This window comes from Anguilla rostrata, chromosome 2, assembly GCF_018555375.3.
Source record: "Anguilla rostrata isolate EN2019 chromosome 2, ASM1855537v3, whole genome shotgun sequence".
Classification (NCBI taxonomy): Eukaryota; Metazoa; Chordata; class Actinopteri; order Anguilliformes; family Anguillidae; genus Anguilla; species Anguilla rostrata.
In genome coordinates, this window is record NC_057934.1 from 11,978,696 (window position 1) to 12,004,750 (window position 26,055).

The following is a 26,055-nucleotide window of genomic DNA, read 5'->3' on the forward strand; positions in this document are numbered from 1 at the left end:
TAGTTACAACTTAGCGTTCAGGTTTAAGTGATTTGTGGTTTTTGGAAAGCAAAGGGAGAGCGGACACAAAGACACCATATGGGGTAAATAAACACTTCACCGCCCAGTGTTGTGCACTACCCTGATTAAACACCGGGTTTTAAACTGCAGGGTTCTTTGATCCTTGAAGTCCAAATTCTTCCATGGATTTGTATGGGTTTCTTGGAACTTCCATGATACAGCATATTTGGAAAAAGAAAAAAAAAAACATTCCAGAGTCTGTTTTGCTTAATGTGAATATTTATAGCAAAATGATTAATAATTTAGCTATAAATATTATAGGATTTAACTTTTGAGCATTAGAAACTCTTAATCGCATCAACTAAAAGTTAAACTAGATGTCATCACATCCTGTTGCTTGCCTGTGTAACTACTGCAGACCTGTTTGGGCCATGAAACCTTTTATGAAGCAAGACTAAATTCAGTTTATTCTGCTAAACTGGGGGAGAAATGCATGTGTAAACGATACATTTCCAGAGCATACCTGGAAAAGGAAAACCTGTTTCCATTTCAGTAACCATCATCCGATGACAATGCAGGAGTTGACTGAAAAGCCATCAAGTCTAGTGATTTGACTAGTGATTTGACTTCCCCATCTATGTGCCACAGGAAAAAAGATCTTAAGAGTAAGGCAGTAGTGGGATGACTGTTGCAAAAAACGACAATTTTATGTCCACATTACTTGCAATGCCTGTGAGACAAGCAACACATACATGATAAACACACATGCAGGCGCAAGTATGTGTGTAGGGAATTGAGTGTCGCAACCCAAGTCCCCTGCCAAATGTTTTTTTCCCCAAACACAAGTCTAGGTGGGACAAAGAAAATCATGAAGCAGTGCAACCCCTCGTGTTCCTGTTCTGAATGGCTAATGTGAACTTTTGACCTCAACGTTTTTCCTAAAACGTAAATTCAAGAAGGTCAGTTCATAACAGACAGATCTACTTCCTCGAGGTCACAAACATTTAAATAAGATGCTATGTAAAGACAAGTAGTTTAGGACAATTTACACCAAAACACTGGTCATACCACATATTAAGGCTTTAATTATTCATGTGGGGAAAAGCTAGATAATGCTGACGATGAGCAATACCACAGTGAGTTAAGGCTCAAAGGTGTTCCATCCATTAATGATAGCAGTAAAACATGAGCAAACTTTACATTCATTTGTCAACAGTCTGTTGAAGATATAAACACCCCCCACCCCAAATTCAACAGGAAGAAAAAAAAAAAAATACTCGTGAATGGGCCTGGTAAAACTATGAAATGTGTATGAACACTTCATTGGTAAACAATTTCTTATAACAATGAAATTAAGCATATTTACAACATGAAATTTAAAAAAAAGAAGAAAAAAGACAAAAAACAGAAAAAGGAAATGAATGAGTGCCTGGCACCCTGTATATAAAAATTCACCACTGATGTAAATTTAATTCATCCCAACACAAGCCCCAAATCTTCAGTGAAAATACTAAAGTCAAAATGTTATACAATGATGCTAAACAATGGGTGGAGGGGAAAGTCACCATAGCAGTAAAGGTAGATTTTGTGAATTGTGTTTTTCAGCCTCAGTGTTATGGCAACTGACAGATATCATCAAAAGACCACAAATTTCTGTTTGTTTTGCAAGTGTCCTCAAAGCCACTTAAAATATGAATGTGGTTATTTGATAGACAGGACTTAGATCCAGGGGTCAATCCATAATTATTTACCTCTGCAAACTGGAGGACGGCAAGAAGTTTCACTTAAATCAGTCAGCAACATGGTAGATGAAATCAGAGTTTAAGACTAATTACAGGCAGATGTTTTTTCTGAGAATTCAACACAAGCTCTGCAAAGCTTAAAAACACACATGTACATACGCACAACGTCTCTCTTTCATGGTATGTTCACTCGTGCCATTATTGCAAGTAATGTAGTTTGCCATTTACCACTGCAGTATTTAACAATGATCTGAGGATCATGGAGCTATTCTATAAGATCAGCAAGATCACAGCGATGGCAATTACAGACACTGCATGTTGAAATATTTACCACATTAGGCGAAAGACGCAAGTCACAGCTGAGAATCCTAACGTTTTTTTCAATTTAAATTCAAGAGGGTGGTTTTCTTCATGGAATTTCGGAATTACAGCAGAGATGTAATGTTTTTAAATGTACGGCCAATTAATATGGGGTCAAACGAAAACTTGCAGCCAGCAATACATCGTTAGCCTTATATTCTGTCATTTAAACAACCCAAGTACCGTCAGTCCACTGCTAACTGATTCACTTCTTACAACGGTGCAAAGAATGTATGAACATTGTCACAACCAAAGTATTGAACATTAGTCAGTTCAGTAGGCCATACAATACTTGTATGAACAAATATAGCTAAACTGTGAATAGGACACAGTTGTTAATTTTCTGAAAGACCCCTGCTTTGAGAGTTCTGCTGGATTGCCAGTACACCGCTGTCTGTTATGCTGTTTTGAACCAAATTCTTGTGTTTCTCAGAAGCAATGATGACATCTTTTCTTTCTGAATCTACTGGGAGCACTTATGGTTTGTGCTCAGAAAATTTGTTCAAAGAGGAAAGAAAAAAAAAACCTTGTGATCAATGATTTCATATGCACAAAAGCATTTTTTTTTTACATGTTTACATAAATAATATCAAGAATTCCCACACTAAGAAAAGAGATACTATTATTATACAAGCTTTCAAACTACATTATTTTTCTTGTTCTGCCGTACCTTGAAGTTGAATATTTATATAATTTTCATAGCAGAAATGAATGCGTTTTTTTTTTCAACCCAAAAGACTAAGGATATTTGAAGCACTGTTTTACACCCAAAGAGACTGTGCATTTCAATCACACAAACACTGACAGCTAGCGGGTGTCTCTATCAGTATTTATCAACACTGTGCATTTCAAATGTAGTGCTCAATCTACAATGGTTGGAAAATCTAATATCCTGGCAAGGATACTTCAAACTAATTCTGTGGTCAGTCTGACTTGAAGCTGTACAGGGAGATATAGATACAGGTTCCCTTTTAACAAATCAGACCTCAAAGGCTTTAAACTTGAATATTACGAAATTTGACAATTACATCTTTCATATCATAGATGGAGTGGTAAACGTATCGATGCATCTGAAAAGGAAAAAAAAAAAAAAAATCGAGACACACATAGTTCCAGTAAGCACTGACGAGAATGTGTTGCAGGGTTTAGTGTTGTACTGCCACAACACTGGCTGCATTCTAAACATTTACAACACAGTTACAGTGAAGCCTATATATTCTCAGTGCGAGTACGTCCACTCCATTTATGACAGGTAAGCCTTTGGCTTTTCGGTAACTTGCTCTGTCCAAGTCCACAGCGGCAGAGGCCATGCACTATGGCTGTGAGGGATGATGCACTGAATGCTGGGAAGTAGCTGCATGGGAAGATGAGGACTGGACTGCCATTGGCTGAACTGGTGGAGGTGGCGGGGGTGGAGGCTGCACCCCCGACTGTGTGTTGGGGGAGGGTGGAGGTGTCGGACGTTTAAATTTATCAGGGCTGTTGCTCCTTCTGGGGGAGGGCCTCTGCTGGGTAAAAGGAAAAAAAAACAGTTAGGAACGGTGATCCAACAAACTGGAGCAACTCCAGACCCGCATGTAGGAAAAGTACCATCTCCTGTTACCAATAGATTTATCCACAACTACTCAAATCAAATCAAATCAAGTAGAACCTTTGACCTGAAGCCCTTGAGAAATAAATGTTTTCATTTTACCACACTTCATCAGACTTTTCAGTTCTAGTTATATTCTGGGGCAGTGATGACATCTTTATTTTGTCGTCTTTATTTTTGCAGTTCCTTAAACGAATCTGGGAGAATCATGAGAAAAAACTGTTTGGAAACCCAAATCAAATAAGACTTACTCCTTTTCATGTTAAGATGGTGACAGGGAATCAAATTTAAGTCAAAAACAATGCAATGACATCATGGTCTGACCTAACCTCCCCACCCCCAAAATATACATTATCCAATTTATTGTACTGTACCTCACTATGACCTTCACGACACTTCATAATGCTGTCCACGATCCAAACAACTCCTATGTAACACTAAGGTTCTAGTACAAAAAAAAAGCTGCCTAAGGTGGTCTCCCCTAATAAAAACCGGTTGTAAAATGTAGCCTTCCTCTTCCTGAACAAGAGCCAATTTAAGCAGATAAACAACTCCAACTGGATCCATCTGAGAACTTCACAATCCGATCACGGCTGCACGCCGCAAGATGGCAGTATCACGCAAATCCAGTTCGATGTGCTACGGCGCCCTTCAAACCCGCCGAATCAGCGTTTTACCGCTCGTCTCGAATGCTGACTCGACGCCGATTTTGACCGCAAACACGGCAACGCGGTCAACGGAGCATCAAAAACAGGATCGCTTTAACCGGGGAAAAAAAAAAAGGCGTTTAACGCACATCATCAAAAGAGTAAGTGGAGCAAACGATTAAACGGGGCAAAGGTATAAAGAAGCGGGACTGATCATGCGCCGTCTGCAGCTGGCAGGACGCACGTAGCATCGCCTCGCTGAGTTAAGCTGGCCAGCCACTGCTACATAAGAGCCCCCTGGCTACTCACCGGGGGGCGCGCGCAGGTTGCCAGGCAACCGGGGATCGTTGCGGAAGAAAAGCATGCGCTCAGCTGATTTCAGTCCTGTGAACTGGCACGCGTTACGTGAGCGCAGAGCACAACCGAGCGAGCGGAAAAATTGAGGGGGGGAAAGGGAGAGAAAGCCACAAAATCACGAAGGGAAAATTGGCGGGGGATGAAATGAAAGGAAGAGCAGCGACGCATGCGGCGATTAACGGCTGTTAATCGAGTCAGAATAATTGAAGGTGTAGATAGACACTGTTCATATAGAAGTTATCTAATGATGATGTCAGCGTTGTGTAATAGTAGACTTGTGACCATGAAATTGCACCGAGTTCTCTGCCTGGATTTTTCAGCACGAGAAGATCCTAGATCCACCCTGAATTTAGACAAACGTCTGCTCCTAATTGACTGTTAGAACAAGAGCAGGATACTACTCCTTGCACACAAATGGGCCCCTATGACAAACAAGACAAAATCTACACAAAGGGAAATCTGATTCCTAAATGTTTTGAGCCAAAAACTTAAGTAACAAAATAAAACCCGTCACCAGAGGTGTACTATAATATTGGCCAATCGTCAACGAGAATGAGACAATGGGTCGCCCTGACCTAAATTGCTGAAAGAGAAGAATGAAATCTCATAAATACCCACGTAATGAGAGGGAAAAGAGAGAGAGAAAGGCTTCCAAGATCAGTTTCGGATAAAGGGTAACTGGATGCTGCAGAAGGGGAAACTCACTACATCCCAGTCCAAAATCTGGGCTCTGACACAAAGCTTTTCTTTCAACGTGTTAGCTGCCCAGCGTTAGAGAACCCTTTGTGAAAAATGCTACCTCGTTCACAGATTTACAGCGCGATAACCAAGGCTGTTCTCCGTAAGTAAAGTAAGTAAATGGCCAGTAGCTTACTTCACAATCTTTTTTTTTGGGGGGGGGGGGCTTTTTCAGCTTTATTAAACAGGATAGTGCAGAGAGACAGGAAGAACTAGGAGGAGAGGGAGGGAGGGAGAGACATGCGACAAAGGTCGGCGGTCGCACTCGAACCGGCGCCGTCGCGGCTCGCAGCGAGCATGTGGAAAGCGCTCTACGGGCCACGCCACTGGAGGCCCCAGCTTACTTCACAATTAACAGCGAACACACACTGAAAAATCTTCAAATTTCCATGGGACAAGAAAACCGAAGCAGAAAAGGGAAAATTAAAAAATACATTGGATGCGCGGAGATCAAAAATGAGACCTTAGTTTTGCTGCAAGCCAGTGACACTAAACACGCACTTTTAATTTTTTCATTCTACAGCTAGCTCCAAATAATGAAAAACTGCAGCACAAATGGCTTTTCAGTACTGATGACATGAAACGTAACCAATCCATAATGCAGTTTTACCTAACTATTTTGTGTGATTCTTGCAGACCTTGCCACAATCTTTAAGATCAGCCCCTATTTACACTCCAGACAGGTTTACATCGTTTGGGCTGGACAAAAATCCCCACAATAAATTATACATTTTGGAAGGCTTGTACCCAAGTTTCTAAGAGCAACAGGAAAATCTTAGGACCTGCACTTAAAAACAAAAAAGAAAAATAAGACTAAACTCAAACATTATGACATCCACTCTTAAACCAGGATTAAGAGGATTATGGATGGAGTGTAGCACAGTGGGTAAGGAACTAGACTTGTAACCGAAAGGTCGCAGGTTCGATTCCCGGGTAGGACACTGCCGTTGTACCCTTGAGCAAGGTACTTAACCGAAATTGCTTCAGTATATATCCAGCTGTATAAATGGATACAACGTAAAATGCTATGTAAAAAAAGTTGTGTAAGTCGCTCTGGATAAGAGCGTCTGCTAAATGCCTGTAATGTAATGTAATGTAATGTAATTCTGCTGGATAATATCCCTTTCTAAGGTGATGTGGGTCTACCCTCACGCATGTCCAAAACCTGAGACCACTGTGCACTCAAGAGTTCTTGCTTCATCATTCTCAGAGGTAGCTACATGGTCCAGAATGTGGTGGTAGACTCCCAGGACGGATAAGTGAAATCAAAGTTCTTTTACATGCGTTAATGTATACATATGGACATATTAAATCACATAGGTGATAAAGACCTCTCCCAGACAAAGGAGAGCCTACAGATGTAAACTCAGAAGGTGACAACCTATCCGGAGCATGGTTCTGGAATGAGGTCTTGGACGGGTGTGGGAGGGGACTGTACATGATTCTGTGTTAGGTCGCCCGGACCACGGTCGTCACACAAACTTTCAAGTCGTCCTCATGCCAAAAGTTTAAAAACATATAGTTTAACCTCTACTATTGAGAATAATGCCACAGAATCTATACGGACATATCTCCCGTTTTCAGGCGTGGCTTTGGTAAATAAAAATGGGTGAGGAACATGACTGTGTGAACCCAGAGTACGAGCACAGCATCCAGCTAGTCCTGTCAGACAAGCAATAGTAGTTAGAGCACCTGGCGTACAGAGAGGATGTGGTTATGAAAACAACTTCTGTGCCATACCAATGCGTCAGCACTCTCAGGCTGCCCGTGACTCCTCTATAGGGCACAGGAACACCAACAACTTATTTGTACAACGTCTTCCCCACGCCTAAGATGATATCTGACATTTACTCTTAAATTTCACTGTGCCACCCGCATTGAACGCCAGCCAGACTGGCCCATCGCCGACGGCTTTATTACCAAGACACTGTTTGGGTCTACAGGGCAGCTGTCTGTTAGAAGAAATACAGTCAACAGGAAGATATCCTTCAAAATAAAAGACTGGGAGGAATAAAGGTCATCTGTTTTTCATGCGCTGCTACTTTAATATAAACATTCTACTGCGCTGCCATTTTGCGACATCTGAAAAAAGAAATCTGCATTTTCACATAAAATGGCATGAGGACAACTGACAGCTCTAGGCCGTGAATGCAGGAGGCCTAGCACGTCTGCCGTAAAAAGGAAACCGATGAGCGACTGTCCGGGAAATCGGGCATGGAAAAGGAAACGGGTCAGCGGCAGGCCGGGACTCACCGCAATGCCGTGCGAGGAGCCCACGTGGACGTGAAGGCCGGGGGTGTTGTAGTAGGACATGCCCGCTCTGGTCAGGGTGGCTGGCGGGGTGAACCCCACTGTGTGGCTTGCATACGACAGACCTGCAAGAGGGAAATCTGTTAACCTTTGAGAGGATGTGCTATTGCGCAAACTGTGTCTTAATGTGTAAGGCGTGAATGTTTCTAGTTGGAGTTGCAAGGAGGTTCCTGCATTCGCTTTACAATGTCAGTATTGTGACAAAGTCTGTGAAAAACGCTATATAAATAAAATTTGATTGATTGATTAAAGTCCTATAGAATAATTACTAGGGGTAAACATTCTTTATTGCCATGGAACATAGCCATGCTTCAACACTCAAGATATACAGTGCAGTGTAATGTAAGTATCATTTACAGATAAATCCATCTTCTACCACTAATTTAAAATATATTTATACACAGGGCAGGTCCCAGCTAAAAAGCACAAAAACAACAGAGTACTCCACTGCAGAGAATTCTGAGAAATTCACTTGTAATACAGGTTCCATTCATTCTGAAAATAGGGCAGGGTAATACTAAGACCAGCCACTAGGAGCACTGTTGCCGTGTCAACGCTATATCGATGGACAGCTCGGTCTCCACGCCTGTTTGTAGGGTCTTGAAAGAAGCCGAATAGAGGCCCGATCAAAAACCCCCTCAGAAAGCTCAACCAATCTCATAAAACATTATAAAGGATGAATCGGTACTGCAATTATTGGGAAGGGAGGGGAGGGTACACCAAGTACTGAAAACAACAATTGGGACATCTTTATGGGAAGAACAATTCTTGTTAAAATGTTTTTTTTTCTTCCCCAGAACAACTGTATTGATATTTTAGCCAATATAGCTCATTACCAGAGCTACTTCTAAGTTCAACTTTGTCAAGAGTGTGAATAATTTTGGAGGGCACTGTATACTATGTTACATTATATTCTTATGTAGGGAAATTCACATTGCATAAACAAGAATTGCAGTTTGTCCTAAAGTCTTCTCAATCAAAATTATGTAATGTAATGGACATACTTCAAATAACTTTTGTACAGTTACTTCATGATGTCCTTTCATTAATAGAGAAGACTTGTAAACATGCGCTAATCAAAATGCCTTGACTTTATAACTGAAGTTTATATCATCAGGATAAAACCATATCAGTTAGCAAGACATTTACAATAACAGTTCAACAGCCATATGACATTCACTTCAAGGTCATTTCACAGTGTATTTAGGAAATCACAAAAAATTCTAGTGTAATAATGCAACTTGTAATAACAGACTGTCCAAGACATAAATATATGTGTACATAAACGTGTGTGTGTGTATATAAATATATATACATATATATATATATATATATATATATATATACACACACACACACACACACACACGTATCAATTTGATCACATCACCATTTGAAGGCAGAAAACGATCCTGTCTAGACAGCACATTGGCTCCTGGAATGTCAGCTAGTTAGTCTGGGATGCCGGAGCCAAGCGCGGAGCTACAGCGGGAGCCGCCGGGTCGAGTTACATCTTGTGATTAAAAGGTGTGCCGGTCCCACTGGGGACTTTGATGCTGAGCGGGTATAATAAATATCAGGGCTCCTCTTCCACGGCAGCGCAGCCAGCCCCCGCTCCGAGCCGGCTACGGAATCTGGCAGAGGCCAAAACACGCGGTAGGTGTGAGCACACGCAACGCATTCTTTCCCTGGCCGCTGACATGGCAGGGCGCTAGCGCTGCTAGCTGCAACCGACGCTTAACAAACCTGCAAGTCCTACTGTCAATTCACTGCCAGTAACTGGGGGAAAGGGGAACTCGGGTAATGGAAGGTGCTCAATTTAACCAGTGTGGGCTATGTGTTTCCTGGAACAATTTGACCTCCAGGCTGCTTTTGGATGCTCAGCAATCAAATGTACCTTGGCCACTGATCAAATGATGAAATCTCTCTGTAAGAGCGTGTTAAATCGCAAAGTTGAGGTGAATTTTGTCATTCATTTTAAAGAAAACTTCTTTAAAAGAAGTGGTCCATCCATTAATATAAAGCAATATTACATTAATGTTTCCACCCACAGAACAGGGATACAAAAGAGATGCCAATGCCGAGGCTGCACAAGGCAAATTATGCCCCTTTATTTTGCTGACCAGGCATTTGTTCTGTATGGTTGACCTGGAGTATGCCCCCCTTTTTCCCTCTTGTCCTTTCCCCTAGTGGTTAATGAGTGTTCTTCACTTCTCAATTCCTTCAAAACATGTCAATCAAAAAAAACAAACCTGCTCCAGCAAGAAAAAAAGCGCACTATTTCTGAGAAAAGTACAAATCAAGGTTTGCAAGGTGTAAAGCCAACACAACACCACTTGGAAAGCATTAATGAGGAACACCATACATATAACAAGTTCCATTTGAAGTCTATTTTCAGTCCGGCTTATTATATATATAACCGAGCAAGAGCCAGGCAAACCTTGAACAAAACAAATTTGGCATTCCGGAATTGGCAAATGTCTCTCGTGATTGTCTAACACAAAATGGCAGTTCAAAAGTTGTTTTGGCACTGACTAAAACAATAAACAGGCAGCACTGACATCTGTATCTCTAACATCTTCAGTCCCCTGTATCTTTTCCTGAGGAACAGGTAACCTTGCTTTATGTAACCTGATTGTAAACACATACACGTAAATAGCACCGAGATCTGCTTAGATATGCTTTTGTACAGCACTTTGAGCTGCTTTTTGCATGAAAGGTGCTATATAAATATAAACTTGAAACTGAGATGACCTCCCATAGCTCTTGCTTCAAGCAGAACACTGAAGCACAGTAACCTACAACAGACAGGTGGAATCAATCTGGAAATAATTAACCCAATTATCATCAATCCCGTTAAACCTCACGTTACGCAACCCACTCTTGACGGTCTCAAAGGTGGTCTTTTATGGATGACGGTACCAGAACACGGCGCAGTAAAATAATTAAGACGGGCTGCTCTGGCGTTCGGTGCACGTAATGGCCGACATACCTGGCGATATGGGTCGGCTGGAGCTGGGGGAGGGTGTGTAAGGGATTGGGCTCGACACCGTCCGGGGGCGAAGACCTTGCGCAGACATCTCGTTAAAATACCTGCAGAAGGACGGACAGACAGACAGACTGAGCCAGAAACGAACGACTTCTGCGGCTCAGAATATCAAGATGACACTTGGACAAGAGCCATTAAGAACCTCTGGCCTCCTTCACATTTTATAGCTGAAGAATCAAATTGGTGTCAAATGTATACACGAAACCAACAGAAGAAAAAAACACAAAATATGAATTTAAAGGCACAAAAATAAAACTAAGAAAACAGATTATATCTGCATATAAAATAAAGAATTAAAATGCATAATTTTTTTGAGATCAACACCAAAGTCCTTTTAAATTAATTATAAAAAGGTGTGATTAGTTGCTTTTTAGGACTTTCGATGGACAGTGCCTCTCTGATCTGCTTGTGGAAGCCTCCCCACTGCTCCTGGATGTACTTCAGAATATTAACCTTAATCATCTGGCCATATTATCATTGGGCTGAGTACTTTAAACCATTAAAAAAAAAAGAACAGCAACATGTTGAGTTGAGCAGGTAATCAGGTGTGCCAAATTAGGACTGAAATGAAAAGCCGTGGAACAGCAGGCCTCTGGGAACAGAGCTGGGCCGCCCTGTTCTACAGGTACTGCAGAGTGACGCCACTTCGGCTGCATCCCAGGGCAGCGCTGGTTCCCGCCACCGCATACTTCATCTGTTTAACGAGTTAGTCGCACAGATGTGTTCTTGGTTCTGGTCCAACGTTTTCTCAAATTAAAATGGAACAGCTGGCACCCGTTTGGGCTTCCTCTCCGAGGCCGTCGGTCACCCCAAAAAGCAGTGTGGGAAACAGGCCACCCCCAAGGCCCTCCCCAGCCACCCCACCTCAGGCCCCCCCAGGCCGTGATGCGGGGCCCAGGGCCGCACATGGAGGGGCCCCAAGGCCCCCTTTAGGCCCCCCCCCCCAGGCCGTACCGCTCGTCGTCCATCTCCAGGCTGGACTCGCTCTCGGACAGCTGGCGGCACAGCGCCTCCCTGCGCTCCATCTCCCTCTGCAGCTTCCTCTGCAGCCGGATGTTCTCCTCCCGCATGTGCCGCTCCTCCTCGATGTACTGGGCCCGCTTCTCCGTGTCTGAACAGAGCAAAGGGGGGGACAACCATTCGCCCAATCACACAAAAGCACAGAGGGGGGACGCAAGCAATGATGTGTGACGCAGCCAATTTCACCCGGGAAGCTGCAAATCAAACAGTCTGCAGTTTCTTAAACAAAATTATTATTTATTTTTTGAAATATAAATACTGAAATTGGCAACCCTACAGTGAAGTAACACGGCACAGGATTTCATCAGCCAGAGGTCCGTATTTGATGGTGGTCAGCTTTGCGTAGCCAAGGTAACAGTGCCCCCTTGTGGTTACAGGGAGTACTGGAGTGTAATGAAATGTTTTGGGAACTGCAGGTGAGCAGATGTGAGGCTTATGGCCTCTGATTGGTGCTGAGCGATTAGTGGTTTACGAGTTTGGTTTCATTCTGTTTTTGTAATTAATCATGGTTTTTTATTTTTATTTTTTTATAGATTTGAATGTACCATGAAATGACTTCTGAAATTCTTTTTGAACATTTTTTTATTGAAATGTTAAACACTAACTTTTAAAACAGAGCTTTAAAACTTCCTATGTTCAAAGGACCCACTGCTGTGATTGCATATTACAGCAAATCACTCGCATAAAATATGATCAATTCGGTCTTTAAAAATATATGACAATTTCAGGTGTGTATATTTCATTCTTTTATTTGCTGACTTGCTGAATTTATCTCCCTTTTCATACACCATCGGCTCAGGATTTAATGAGATTTTTGCTTTTGGCAGGTGAACTTCAAAAACTACCACATCGAGCTTGGAGTAAAACATAGTTTATCCACCAAATTAAGACAATTCAATTAATATAACATGATGAGGGAACTATTATTATTATTATTATTATTCTTATTATTATTATTCCAGACCTTATTTTAAAAATGTTTTGTTGAAAAATAGCTGCAGGCAGCAGCTACGGGAATGATGCTTACAGGGAAGGGTCACACCCAGGGAAAAATAAGGGTGATCCAAATTAGAAACACCCAATGGCAGGATAACAACTAAAAATGGCACGCCCAATTTAAATACACAGCCAAACTGCTTCCCCAAAGGGAGAAGCAGACCCTCAAAACAGACAAAGGACCTCTGCCTTATCTTGACCAAAGCTTTGTCTAGAAGTTTTGCCAGACAAAATAAAAAAGCATAACTACAGTTCCATGAACTGAAGGTGTGTAGGCACAGTTTTGTCACCATATAGATTTTTCCCTCCCTCCCCCCGTTGTTTTGGGAAAACGGCTATAAATTCCAGAGAACTCAGTTTGACTTGGCAGGCCTGAAGAGGCCTATGGGAGTTGTCTGCACAAGCACTATGGAACTGACCGACTCACACAGGTGCTACAACAGAACAGATTTTGACATTCTTGAACGTTCATAACTAGCATACCGTACACCAGTATTCTTTAACGACCTCCTAGGGGCCAGACTCTTTTTCCTAAAGGTAGCTACAGTTCAAATATTTTCCACACACTATACGTAATGGATGTATGTATAAATAAGATCTATTGTATATGCATGTAAAATATGTGTAGAGCTATTATTTATCTAAGTCCAATGGCTATGTGTTAAAAATAATGATTCATGCACATTAGTTTAACAAAACATAATGTCAACCTCTATTTCCAGTAATTTAAAAAACTACAATAAAAGTGCAAAAACAATCTATAAAGCTGCTGTCTCTTCATTGAAAAATATGTTTTAAAAAAAAACTGGCTCATACCCAACAGAATTTTTGCATTATAAAGAAAGCATTCATAAGAGCGTTTCAGTCCCAAATTAATAGTCCTCTTGTAAGGGTACATGCCGTACACACAAATGCGATTCGTGCTGAAAAAGCCCTGCATCCCTAACCTTTCAGAGAACATCAGCAGAGCTCATTAAGGTTACTGCACTGTGCTGTTATAAAAACAATCTGGATAATTCCAGACTACAAACGGCCTAATTAATGAATCTGCCGGCAGCACAGGGAATTTAAATGGAAAAGCCAAAGTAGAAACGAAGCACAGCACAGCAGCCATTACTCGCCATGCTGATGCTCTTCTGGAGCTCAGGGTCCAGGCCTAGTGGGAATACTGTACCGTTAACAAAACCATCTAAATGAAGCTAAACCACAAAGCAGGGCCTGAGGAATGGATTCACTGCGGGGGTCACATGGGTTGGGGCAGCGAGGATTTTAAGTGGGAGATGGAGAGATGACGGAGAGAGAGGCCGGTGGCGTGCGATGCCCCCCACTCACGCTGCAGCTCGGCCGTCCGCAGGTTCTTCTTCAGCCTCTCCACCTCGTTCTTCAGGAAGCGGATGTGGCGCATCATGTTCTCCGGGGAGTCGATCTCCATGGATATGTCTCTGGGAGAGGGCGGGGCTGACACGGGCTGGTCCAATTTCTCCTGCAGAATTCTGCGGGGGTAGAGAAGGAAGGCCCTTTTGGATTTGCCTATAAATCAAAAGCTGGAGAAATTACCCCCCAGGTCGTTTGCCTACCCCTTGGGGAAATTTCTCACCAAGATGAGGATTTAATCAAAGAGTTTTTAATACTTTAAATTCAATGAGCCGTATGGTCTCATTACAGTTATGCTCGTGAAGTGTGACCAACAAATCTGCCTGGCTTGGGACATACACTAGACACATTTGAAAATAAATAAAGAAACCATTTTCTTTTAAATCATATTTTGACCATAGACTGACACAGACCCAACCAGGCATATGTTCCAATTCTTCAAAACTGACCTCTTCTCTGCTTCCAGTTTGTCCATCCGTTTCCACAGTCGATTAACTAGCGCTTCTTGTTCTTGTTCTAACGTGTTTTCAAGGTCAATCTTCTCTCGTCTGAGCTGCAAAAAAATATCCAAAACAACACCTTGAATAAACCTTCAGCAGCCTCAGTGAAATATCAAAATTAATGTTTTGAGTTCAGCACACAACCAATTAGTAACGTCATTCTGCAGAGATTCTTAATCATTAGCCTCCAGAGAGCGGTAGCCACTACAGATCTACTGCTAGTAAAACATTGAGCTCCGTGGATAATTATTTGTGAACCATTTAGCAAATCTGACTATGGGAACGAGGCATGCCATCGTAATTTGGACCACACCGGCTGAGGTTAGGCACAACCATTCTACCGTATCAACCACATGCTGAGACAGACAGCCCCAAACACTTCCCAAATTGCTGAGACTCAGTGACCTTAAGTGGCCTTCTACAAGTATTTATGCTGTGCAAATGCCTTTAATAAGATGTAGGACATTTATTTTGCCAACCGTTAATATTATGGGGATAACTTGGTCAAGCAATTTGTTACTTTTTAACAGAAAATTAAGGATTCCTGGAAATCTCGCATGAAAACATGACATTATTCTCAACAAAGTACTAAAGTTAAATTAATGTTCTGTTTGTACTACTTTTATTTGAACCCATGGGGAAATCCATTACAAAAACTGTTGTGCTTTAGGATGAAGCTTATGAAGTCTTGTCCTAAATTTCAGACACCAAGCGGCAACAGAGGCTGCGTTCTCTGTAGCAGTACCTGTTCCAGGGTGAGCTGTTTCGAGATTGTATCATTCTCCAGCTTCTTGATCTTCTTCATCAGTTTGTTCACCTGGAACTCCTGCTCCTGCTCCAAGTGCTGCTCCAGCTCGGCCTTTTCATGTTGTAACTTGGGAGGGAGGGAGGGGAAAAAGGGAAAGGGGGAGAAAAGGAGCACACAGAGCTGAAGGCGTGTGTGGCGGCTGTTCGTCTTATTTCTGCACCGTGATCAAGAACAGGGACTGAGCTTTAACAGACGTGACAGGGACTGAGCATTAACAGACAGTCTCAAGTAAGGAACAGAGCAAATTACTTTATGCTTGCTGTCATACAGAGCCTGGTGCATGGTTCGGTGCTTTATGTAACTGCAAAGAACCGGATCAATCAAGCTATATAAAATAATGAGGGAAAAGTGGGTGAACGCGTTGAGCGGCCCAGAACAGGACGTTCCCATGTGTGGAACAGGACAAAAGTTAGGACTCGAGCCAAGCAGACCTATTCATCACTGTTCAGCACAAGGTCACTCAGGCAGGACTTAGAAGGAGAAGGAGAGGAAAAACACGGCGATGAGTACGGCGAGGTTTCCAGCGCGAGGCTGAATCAGCTGTTGACCTGAGAGAGCCGGAACTTGCGCAAATGAGTCACGCTCGTGAGCGGGACTGGGGCGTGCTGACGACCACGCATCGCCCCTTTTTGGCTCTCTCATGCAAATCTTTTGGGTAAACAGCATGGGCTCGGACCCCCCGCCTCCCCCTGCGCTTTGAGGACGCCGCTGGCTAGCGTACGACGCTAGCTGCCGTACGACGCTCACGCGGAGGGAAGGACAGCAGCCCCGTTCCAGACGCACTGAGCTCACCCCCCCCCGACGTGCGATGCGAGCGGCGAGCTCGTTAATCGCGTGGGCATTAATGACAGCCTCCGTCTGTCACGCCGCCGCGGCGTCGGCTCCGCAGGCATTTCTGCGCCAGAGCGCGGCGTGAGTCGGGGCAGACCCCAGGCACTTTGCGCACAGTGAGTAAACTCCTGACTCACTGCAGCATTGACCTGATGTTCCGGGCACAACTGCCATTACGCGCTTACGCTCTGAACAAAAGCATAAGGAACCGCATTCATCGTCTTTCACAGACCTATTGTTACAACAGCCTTGTTTTATAACTGAACTTACAGTAGCCTTTCACACTAATTCAGTACAATACCCCTAAAATTTTAAAACATCAATAAGCATTACAGGTGCTAGTGTCTATATATACATATGCACAAAGCCACAAGCTTTGTCTTGTACCAGGTCTTCTACAAGGCAATAACCTTATAAACTGTTGAAATAGTGTCGCTCCTGATTAATAGATAGGCGAGCCACAGAGAGAGCAAACTGAGGCCCGTCTCAACATTTCCTGTCTGCGTCACAAAGGCAGTAAACAAGCCAGAAGGGGAGGGGAAGGGGGTGGGGAACTGTCCAGGTGTCTTTCTCGGGTGGCCCTCAGACACTTACTTGCATAAGTTTGCGAGAGAGCTCGTTAGTGAGAAACTCCTCCTCTTTCTCATAATTGACGGCGAGGGTTTCCTTCTCTTTCTGCAGAGCCTGGATCTTCTTGAAGAGGGTGTTGCTGATGAATTCCTCCTCTTGTTCTGCCCTGGCTTGCTGCAAATCAAAAAGATTCAAGAAAACAGTGTCAGCAAAATGCCTTTTCCATACGCAGTTTTTTTTTTTCCCCCAGCGACTCAGGCTCATTAAAACACTGAGCGAGAAAGTGCATAGAACAATGAGTCCCACCCTCATTCACTCATTTTTCCCTCATAATGGGGTACAGCAAAACTCACACAGCGCAGTCACTACAGCCTATCCTTTCTCCAACAGCAAGGGCAAGAAAAGCCATAATTTTAATGACTGAACTTGATCATGTGGGGTGTTGTCTTCCTGAATTTTTTTTCTCTGCCATTTCAACGATTACACAAACGGCACTATTGCAAACCCGGTTTATATCTTTGATACACACCCACACACACACACATATTTATACATCGGTGTTTGTGGCGAATCCATGCGTAAACAGTAAATACAGCTGGCCACAAAGCAGAAAACACTCATGCGAGAAAGAAAAACTGACAAAAATGCATTGGCACCCCTACACTCCCCACCATTAACCAGTGCATGTCAGACATAAGCTCAGGTGGTTTCCTCTTCCACGGTTCAGCAGAGCAAGTATCTGCACTGAGTGTTCACCACAGAGATATGTAAAATCAGCCCTGGATAATGACCGGTTGTAAATGTCTAAAGGTGTGGTAAGAAGAGCGGCCTGACTTGACTTGGGTGAATGAATTAGAAAAGAACAAAATGCAAAAGCCAAACAAATGGTCTACAATACAGCAGGTGTGGGTTATATCACGATTCTACACTGTACAATTTCAGCCATGATATGCCTCTTCATGTAAATCATGGAATTAGTCCTTCACAATTTTCTGAAAAGCTGCCATATGATTGCTAACCAACCAACATGGTAATCAGTGTTGCTTCCTTTGAAAAGCCTCCATTGGTTTTTAGTGATCTCTGAACCAACTGTAGTGGATTTCATTGCTATTCTGAAGTAGAACTGCAGTACATCTGCATAGTATGTTTCCGCACAATATTTATTTTTGGTTCTTATGATCGCTTGCCAAGTAGGCATGTCACAGCATGGGTTTGAAACAATATGATAACCGTGCAGAACCGGTAACCATAGTATCAATGAGTAACATAAATACACTACTATAAATGAATAACATTAATTAATATTTTCATGTATAGGCCTATACCGGTGGTACCCAACCCTGTTCCGGGAGATCTACCATCCAGTAGGTTTTCATTTCAACCCAAACTTGGCACACCTGACTCTACTAATCATCAGCGGAACAAGATCTCTAGCTGCTGAATGGTGTGTGCTTTGTTGGGGTAGGAGTGAAAACCTACAGGATGGTAGATCTCCAGGAACAAGGGTTGTTTACCACTGGCCTATACCTTCACCTTTGAAATCACATGCCCCGATGTTGCCAGATTTTGAAAAAATTGATAATGTTAGTTCAAGTTAAGGCCTTCTCAATATTTAAAAACAACAAAACACAGACAACCACTGAAAACAAAAAAAATTGTTTTAAAACAAACCAGCAAAAACCTTTATTAATAATTTTACCATGAAGTGTCTGGTTATTAAACAGTATTGTGATATACAGAATGCATTGCCAAAATATCTGGGGGGAAAACTCAGATATGATTATTCTGGCCATGTCACCAAGCAAGGACGACTGGGTAATTATACAGAGTACAGCAACAAGAGGAAAACTGTGACAACACAAAACACTGAAGACAAGAACACAGAGGGCTATGCAGAGCTGTAGGGGAGAGTGAAAAGGTCAACGGTGAGTGGACGTGTTGCGGAAGTGCAGTCCAGGGTTTAGGAGAAGCCACACAGAAATCGCCACTGAAGGTGCGTTCCCCAGAGCAGTGGCAGGGCATGGGGACGTACACTGGGAGCAGGTCACTGATGTATAATGAATCCAGACCATTTCAAGGCTTAAAAGCCAGCATCACAACTTGAAGGTGGATCCATATCTCTAATGGGGAGCCAGTGTAGTCTGTGCAGATTGATGCCTTTTTGTGGTGAGTGGGAACCCTGGCAATATAATTTTGAACATGCTGTAATTTTAAGATGAGTTTGTTAGGACCAGCACAGAGGAGTGCACTACAATGCCCAAGTCTGAATGTAATTGTGCACAGATACATTTTGTTGGCAGTTGAGTGCATCCGTTTGTAGTTTCCTAAAACTCGAAAGCAATAGACACAACGGCCAAATGTTCAAATTCTTGCTAACTTCCCGTACAAAAACCACACACGGGTAATTCTTAGCAACAGAGTATTACAGCTTCCTGACTGATGGGGAAGTAAGATGCAGATTGTGCAATGGGAATCACAATTAGGGAAGAGATTCATTTGATGCACACTAAATAAGATGATGGGATTTTTAAAATGGTGCAGATCTAAAGCATGATTCTCACTTAAAAATCAAAGTCAGACACATCACTCCCTACTTGCACTCTCTCATTCAAAAAAATCTAAGGTTTATGAATCCCACTGTTACTGGACACAGTGATACTGAGGCTAACAGCATGGGCTAATAACCAGGGGTGAAGTAACCAAAACGGCACAATTTAGGCCACATCCTCACAACTACATCCCCACTCTAACCTAGTCCAGTATATTCCAGGTATAAGGACTAGAACACAAGGTAACTGCACCAAAACCAAAATTATACCAGGCAGAGTACTGCTACAGTGTGCATGTACTGAGTTTCAATCCAATTCAGGTTCAATGATTCAGTTAATCAATCAATAAACAAACCAATGGAAGAGCAATTCATTTTAACTGCTAATTATCACTGTGTAAAATATAATAAGATATAAAACATGCATATTCATATTAAATTAAGTGTAACCGCAATTATACCTTCAATCTGTCCAAAAATGAACAAACTATTTTTAAAAATCACACAATCAGGAGACATGTATACGTCTGTCTTCATATAGTAGGCCATTTTCAAAAAAGGCTAGTAGTAAAATACATTTACATTATACCTGCCTTGTGTATGTATCAAGTAAACCTTTACATATGTCTGCATCAAGTGCACTTTTGCATGATACCTGCTTTGTGTAGATAAGTAGCGAACCCCCAACTGAAGTCTGTGCAGGCACGATAGTCACTACCATAAATGTACCACACTATGTAAAGCAAAAGGCATGCACTTTGAAGAGAGTAGTACCTGTGACAGAAGGAAAATTCAGGCAAATGTTATCACAGAGGGTACAATAAGAGGTGGAGACGTTAGACTCTGCCAGAAATGCACACCAAATATAAAGGCTGTGCGTCTCCATAGAACAATGGTTTTCATGAATACGAACAACGCCCCACTCCAAGCAGCTGAAAATATCGACAAGGGCCATAAATAAATCTTCCATACATGTGTTGAATTTACCCATTAAAGTAGAATGAAGCGCAACAGAATTACTTTGTAACTTAGAAACATGACAACACAGAAACAAATAATCAATGGAATACCATTATGTTCTGTGGGTAACAACTAAGTCAATCTGAATAATAATACAGTACAATCGCAGGAAAAAAGACCAACATACTGATAATTGTTTTGAAAACTGACTACGGCACTACAAGAAACAAAGGAAATGCAGACAAGGGTTTATTTCATATAAGTTAAATGTGTGTTGCCGTTTTCGTGTGCATCGCTTGTGATGGTACTGCAGCGCACTGTAGCAAAATATACAGAAAATGTATGACACGAAAAATACTGATGTCAGCACGCAGCTGTCAGACCTGCTTTAAGACAGCGCTGTGTTTCTTGAGCCCCTATCGGGGTTTGATGCATGCACAGAATGTGCAAACAACTGAGTAATTGCGGACGGCCCCCGCCCCCAATTTTAGCAAGTTAACTAATTCTCAAATTAGCATGTAACCGAAAATTCTTGTCTCCAGGCTTAGCCAGTATATTACACCCCGTTTAATCAATTGCAAGATGAGACGTTTTCTGTTCGTGCAATGTGTCCATACTAGACCACACACAAACAAGCCTATCTAACTCAAATCTGAACAGCCTTGCTTCGTAACTGAATACTGCCAAAACTAACACTACATGGCCGGATCTGAGGAACAGTACAACAGCCACTTTATTAACTATAACGTATCGGTGAATCGTCGAATCTGAATCTAGCTAAATTTGAACAAAGGTGACACGCTTTGTTCCGAGTTATAGTTAAATACGCACTAGCCAGCATTCCAGCACCTGCAACTCAGTGTGCATCCATGTCACTGACTGAATTCTCCAGCACGCGAGTACGTCCATCTGTGCGTGCTTCATTTATTTAGCGCAGTCATATGGCTGGCTAGTAACCAAGGTTTTCCCCATAACGGTACTTCATGTACGTAAACACAATTAGCTAACTGTGGCGCCATGTTCATTCCAGTACACAAAAAGCAAATGTTACCTGAAATGTGCAACGACAATGGTTTGCAATTCAGCACACCGCGCTACCTGAATACCAGGCCCAGTTAGCTTGCCATTTAGCTAATTAGCAAGTGCTAGCGCGCCTGCGTTCCTTGTCAACTCCGTAGTAACTATGCATTAACCTGGCCAGCATTACCTAGCCAGCTTAACTAAATGCATGCATAACTGCCCTTTCACAAGCCAGCTGCACATATTTTCCAGCGCTGCTGATTAGCTAGCTTGCTGGCTAGATTAACGATTGCCAGGCTAACAAAGGCAATCTGCATGTGTAACTCGACATATTGTATTGGGAACTCCCTATTTACTTGGCTGAGGGGAGGATCGCCTCATGTACACTGATAGGCCGTTCTGGCTTCTATGCTAGGAGGCTAAGTAGCGAGTCGCAAGAACATCGACTTTCGGATGGAAAATATGCGAAGTAGTGAGCGAACACTAGCCCGCTAACTAGCAAGCTAAATTAGCCAATTATGACCAACAAGAAATGAATAATAACCAATTTAGCTAGCTAATCAAAACAACTGACAGGGCGACATTCTTCACACACACTGTCGTAGTGTACTCCAGTAAATATAGCATGCGATGGAAAGTTTTTGTTATCATTGTTATTCACAGTTGATTTATATACACAGCCTGTTATTATAGCTACTCACAATAGTGACGCTAGCTTTACGCAGATCCCGATTCTCCTCCTGAAGCGCTTTGCACTTCAGTTTGAACGTTTCTAGCTCGATTTTCAGCACTTTGTTCTCTTGTTGCAGGGAAGCTAGTCGGTTGGTCAGCTCCTCTAGTCGAAACGGGGAAATGACTATGCCTGGTTTACTGGAAGATGAGGACAATGCACACTGTGGGGCGGCCGTGCTACTCCCCGCTCCATCAGTATCACTCTCGCTTGCGCTGTCCGCCATGATCACCAAGCGATTGCAGCCAGGGCGCAATGATTCATGTTTCGCAGTGATGGAAGAGTGGCACACGGAGCGAGCGACCCCTCACGCTAACCACCGAAATTACACTGCTGCTGAAGTAGTGACATCACGTGGCGAAGAAGCTATAGTGCTTCATGGCCTCTGCATTCAGGTAGGTAATTATGAATGCGTCATCGCACAAAACATATCGCTCTGCACAGTACCAGACTTGAATATGAAATCCATCAGCGATGATTTTGTAACGATACATTGGTACTGATCATTAACAACAGCTGTTTTACAGATTAGATTTGCGTTAATAAATACACTTAAATTCTAGATAATACATACTTGTTGTTTTTCATAATTGCAGTGCTGAGTATTGTCTGGAACCAGTGTTTCTGTAGCCGATGATAGTTGCAGCACAGTATTCTAATACAGATGAGTACTGTGGATATATCTGAAATGGTGCATGAAAAGGTATTGTGCTTCTTTGGTTGTATGACTGATAAAGATACTACAAAGCTACACATTCATGCCATTGTAGTGAGTAAAGTTTATCCTGATGTGCAATTTTCCACTCCTACTGAAGTGCTATTCGAAAATGACTGCAAATGCTTATGAGTGTCTGCATTTTGTTCCTCCAGAACATTCCTTTGTGCTTTCTGAGACTTGCACGGTATTTGTCTACCACATCCAGAGACACAAAGGTGATCATTTATTTCTGAATATGCATCTGCGCTATGTGTGCAATGCACTGTTTCATGAGTGTATAATGTAAAATATGAGATGAAATGAGCAACAAAATAAAGCAACTGAACTCCTGCTTCTCCCTTCTCCCCTCAGGCTGTAGGTACAGCACGCTAAAATGGAAAGGGGTGCACTTTGGTCTCTATGGCCATATCAGCGCTGAACAACCTCCCACGTTGACTGTGTAATCTGTATGTCTTACCTGCATATATGTATATGTCTCACCTGTTGAATACATATAAGGATCCTTGCTGAATGTATGTATGATGTGTACTATCGGTAGTGATGTTAATTTTGGCATTATGTATTTGTATTGCAAGTACTGACTATAAGACAAATTCCCTCTTGGAGGATAATATAGAATCTATCTATCTTCAAAAGAAAGAAACAATATTGGTGAAGCAGAAAGTTACCCAGTGGACAGTAGTTACTTTGAGAGTTAAGAGAAGGCTAGGAATTGGCCAAAAATGATGAATTTAGCATTTGTACATTTTATTTCTCTGAATCTGGCAACAGAACGCTAAGGTAAAATTCTGTAAAAATTGCCCTTCAATATGTTTCTTTAGTGCTGGATCTATGCCTGAATGCAACATTAGATACCCATTATCGTTATCATGTTTTAAGACATTTTGAACCCATATTTTTTTGGATATAAATTCCTTGAAGAATATGGAGGCAAAAAATAACATTGACCTTTCTTTAATATTGTTGTTAAAGAAAACATTATGAATTCATGTATGCACTTTATTTGGGGTTTTATTTAGAAATGGCAATGCGTAATACATTTGACCAACTAATACAATGTGGTTATGCTGTTGGGGGAGCATATGATGAATACAGAAATCAGGAATACAATGAATACTGCAGCTTAAATTCAACAGCACAAGGTCCTACATCGTGCTATTTAATCACACACGTCTCAAAGGAAAATGTACCAGAGGACTGTAAAATAATATTTTGCATGGAAATTAAAATAAGTGCTATATTTCTGTGGTAAAACATGAAACATTAAATTCAGAATCAGATACCTACAGGTACTATTTCATGTTCATTGTAGATTTTTTCATATACCAGAGGTATTTCAACATTATGATGCTAAAATAATTTTAAACCAAACCCATATAGTAAAATAGTTGTTGTCTATTTGCTTTAAAACGGTGGATATATTTGTATAACAAACACCTTAATAAGCCCAGCAACCAACACAAATTGTCTTGTTAAAATGGCCGAACTCAGTAATACTTCTGCATAGCAAACTGGCTGGTTGGATTGAAAAACAGGGTGCAAAACAATCAACAACAATAATTACTGAGTAAATAAATGAATGTCTTCTGGTGGCTTCACAGCAAGGTCAGTGTGTGTGTAGGTGGACTAGTCCTGATACAAAGAGGTATTCATTTAAAATGAATTTAGCAAAGAGCGGTCCACTGAATCATGGAGTAACCAGCTGGCTATGCAAACAGAGCAATACATTTAACACAGATTTTCAAGCCTAAAAAACAACACACAATCTCAGAGTTTAAACACAATTTATTTATGCTTAAATAATCAACTAGATCATCCAGTGTTTGTTGGTTTTTCATACATGTTATTTGATCTACTATCCATGAATGCTTTAGGTGTTTTCATATGAAGAGATTCAATGGAAGGAAATATTTCACCAAAACCCAAATAAAAATGCCCTTTTTAACCACAGCAGCCTTAAATCCTATTAATACACTGCTAGAATGATTACAAACGACCGGCTTACGTAAAGACTTCTACATCTTATAGCCAATACACATGATACAGTTATAATTTTACAGCGTGCCAGTCTACAGGGTACATTCTGATTTCTCTCCAAGTGTTCAAGCCCATGTCTGCAGAGGCCATCCTTTATCAGCAAGCAGTAAACCTTCAAGAAGCATTAAAAAGAAATATCCCCTTATGCATGGTGAATGTTTTAAAGATATTGTCTTTAGAAAACCAGCAATAGTGACAAATGTTAGGGTAATGTGTGTACACAGATAAAAGATTTTTCTTTCATGTTATTCTTAATACAGTGTTTGCAAACTTAGAAAAATTGTAATTAAAATAAGGTGAATCACATGCATCAAAATATTAGTACTCTGAGGAATTATTTTCACAGAACTACAGATATTCCCATTTTGAGAATCACAGAGAATCGCAGTAGGTTTTCAAGAAATGTCCTCTGTTAAAATCAAGCTAGCTCTGTTTTTCCATTTACAAACATTATACCTGCAAGTAATTGTACAAGAACGTGAAGTCACACCCAAACCTTTCCGATAAACAGGGAACAAAATCTTGGCATTTTGTTCCGACAAGCCTCTACAGTCCTTTTCAGCCAGTGCCTCCACAATCCGAGAGCTACTTTTAGAATTTATACAGTGGAATTTATATACAGCAAGATCACCAATAATTTTGTTAAAAAGAAGCGAAACAGCATTTTACACCCCAACATTATGGGTCCAAGAAAATATAAGGCGAGTGTAGAAGGTGATTCAAAAGTGTATTCCTCTGGTTTCACCGATCCAATTTGTTTATGTGCCATCTTTGGTCACAGAAATGTTTGCTCAGGCGCTGCTGACGTCGCGGCTGTCTTCGGCGTTCTGCCGGCTTGTCCGAAGCCGAACACCGTGTCGTAGGTTTCCATGACACCGTGGCACAAATGTGTCATTGACTATGAAGCCCCAGATCATTGACAGAAAAGTGAGTTTTCATGCTCATGCTAAATCAAAAAAAAAGAAGGAGGGAGAGAAATGTCCTCTTCGCTGAAAACCATGCGATAATGTGGAAGCTGCAGACACACGTTCTTTTGGCCGATTGATATCCTGCATTCGGGTTTCCAGTAGTCTCCCCGCAGGAAAATTATAATAAAACATTTCCAAAACCTAGAAGCGAACAAACATAAAGACAAGGCATCAGAATGCG

At 41.7% G+C, this 26,055-nt stretch overlaps 2 protein-coding genes and 2 long non-coding RNA genes across 45 annotated transcripts in view; 1 reads left to right on the top strand and 3 right to left on the bottom strand.

The window, feature by feature from the left end:
- Nucleotides 1-1,065: 1,065 nt before the first annotated feature.
- Nucleotides 1,066-22,527, bottom strand: ccdc6b (coiled-coil domain containing 6b). 2 transcript variants are annotated; one of them, XM_064320253.1, is made up of 9 exons: nucleotides 22,123-22,527; nucleotides 16,918-17,067; nucleotides 15,430-15,558; nucleotides 14,634-14,737; nucleotides 14,143-14,303; nucleotides 11,749-11,905; nucleotides 10,738-10,838; nucleotides 7,689-7,810; nucleotides 1,066-3,610 (listed from the first exon to the last, which is right to left on the bottom strand). In XM_064320253.1, exons 1-9 carry the CDS (start codon nucleotides 22,375-22,377, stop codon nucleotides 3,416-3,418), a joined length of 1,374 nt encoding a protein of 457 aa, XP_064176323.1. In that variant the 5' UTR covers nucleotides 22,378-22,527; the 3' UTR covers nucleotides 1,066-3,415. The 2 variants fall into 2 exon arrangements, with proteins under 2 accessions (XP_064176323.1, XP_064176325.1); XM_064320255.1 differs by having other exon boundaries at nucleotides 1,066-3,607; nucleotides 22,123-22,526.
- LOC135246995 (uncharacterized) lies at nucleotides 18,017-21,691 on the bottom strand. The gene is made up of 2 exons (XR_010328053.1): nucleotides 21,453-21,691; nucleotides 18,017-19,072 (listed from the first exon to the last, which is right to left on the bottom strand). It is a non-coding gene; the product is annotated as an uncharacterized LOC135246995 (long non-coding RNA).
- LOC135246991 (uncharacterized) lies at nucleotides 22,407-25,017 on the top strand. Its single transcript, XR_010328052.1, has 2 exons — nucleotides 22,407-22,546; nucleotides 23,221-25,017. It is a non-coding gene; the product is annotated as an uncharacterized LOC135246991 (long non-coding RNA).
- Nucleotides 24,637-26,055, bottom strand: part of ank3b (ankyrin 3b) — a 163,468-nt gene continuing 162,049 nt past the window's right edge. For all 41 annotated transcript variants that reach the window (XM_064320052.1, XM_064320050.1, XM_064320070.1 and 38 more), the window contains one exon: nucleotides 24,637-26,015. The gene's annotated coding sequence lies outside the window, so the exon portion shown is untranslated. The remainder of the gene's footprint in view (nucleotides 26,016-26,055) is intronic.

Bases quoted from the DNA above. Each gene is read 5' to 3' on its own strand.
- ccdc6b (XM_064320253.1), bottom strand. From the start codon at position 22,377: ATGGCGGACAGCGCAAGCGAGAGTGATACTGATGGAGCGGGGAGTAGC. The intron at 14,304-14,633 runs GTCAGTTTTGAA...CTACCCCCGCAG, and splicing joins AAACTGGAAGCAGAGAAGAG to AATTCTGCAGGAGAAATTGG. The intron at 7,811-10,737 runs GTATGTCGGCCA...TCCCTCTTGCAG, and splicing joins CAGCCGACCCATATCGCCAG to GTCTGTCGTATGCAAGCCAC.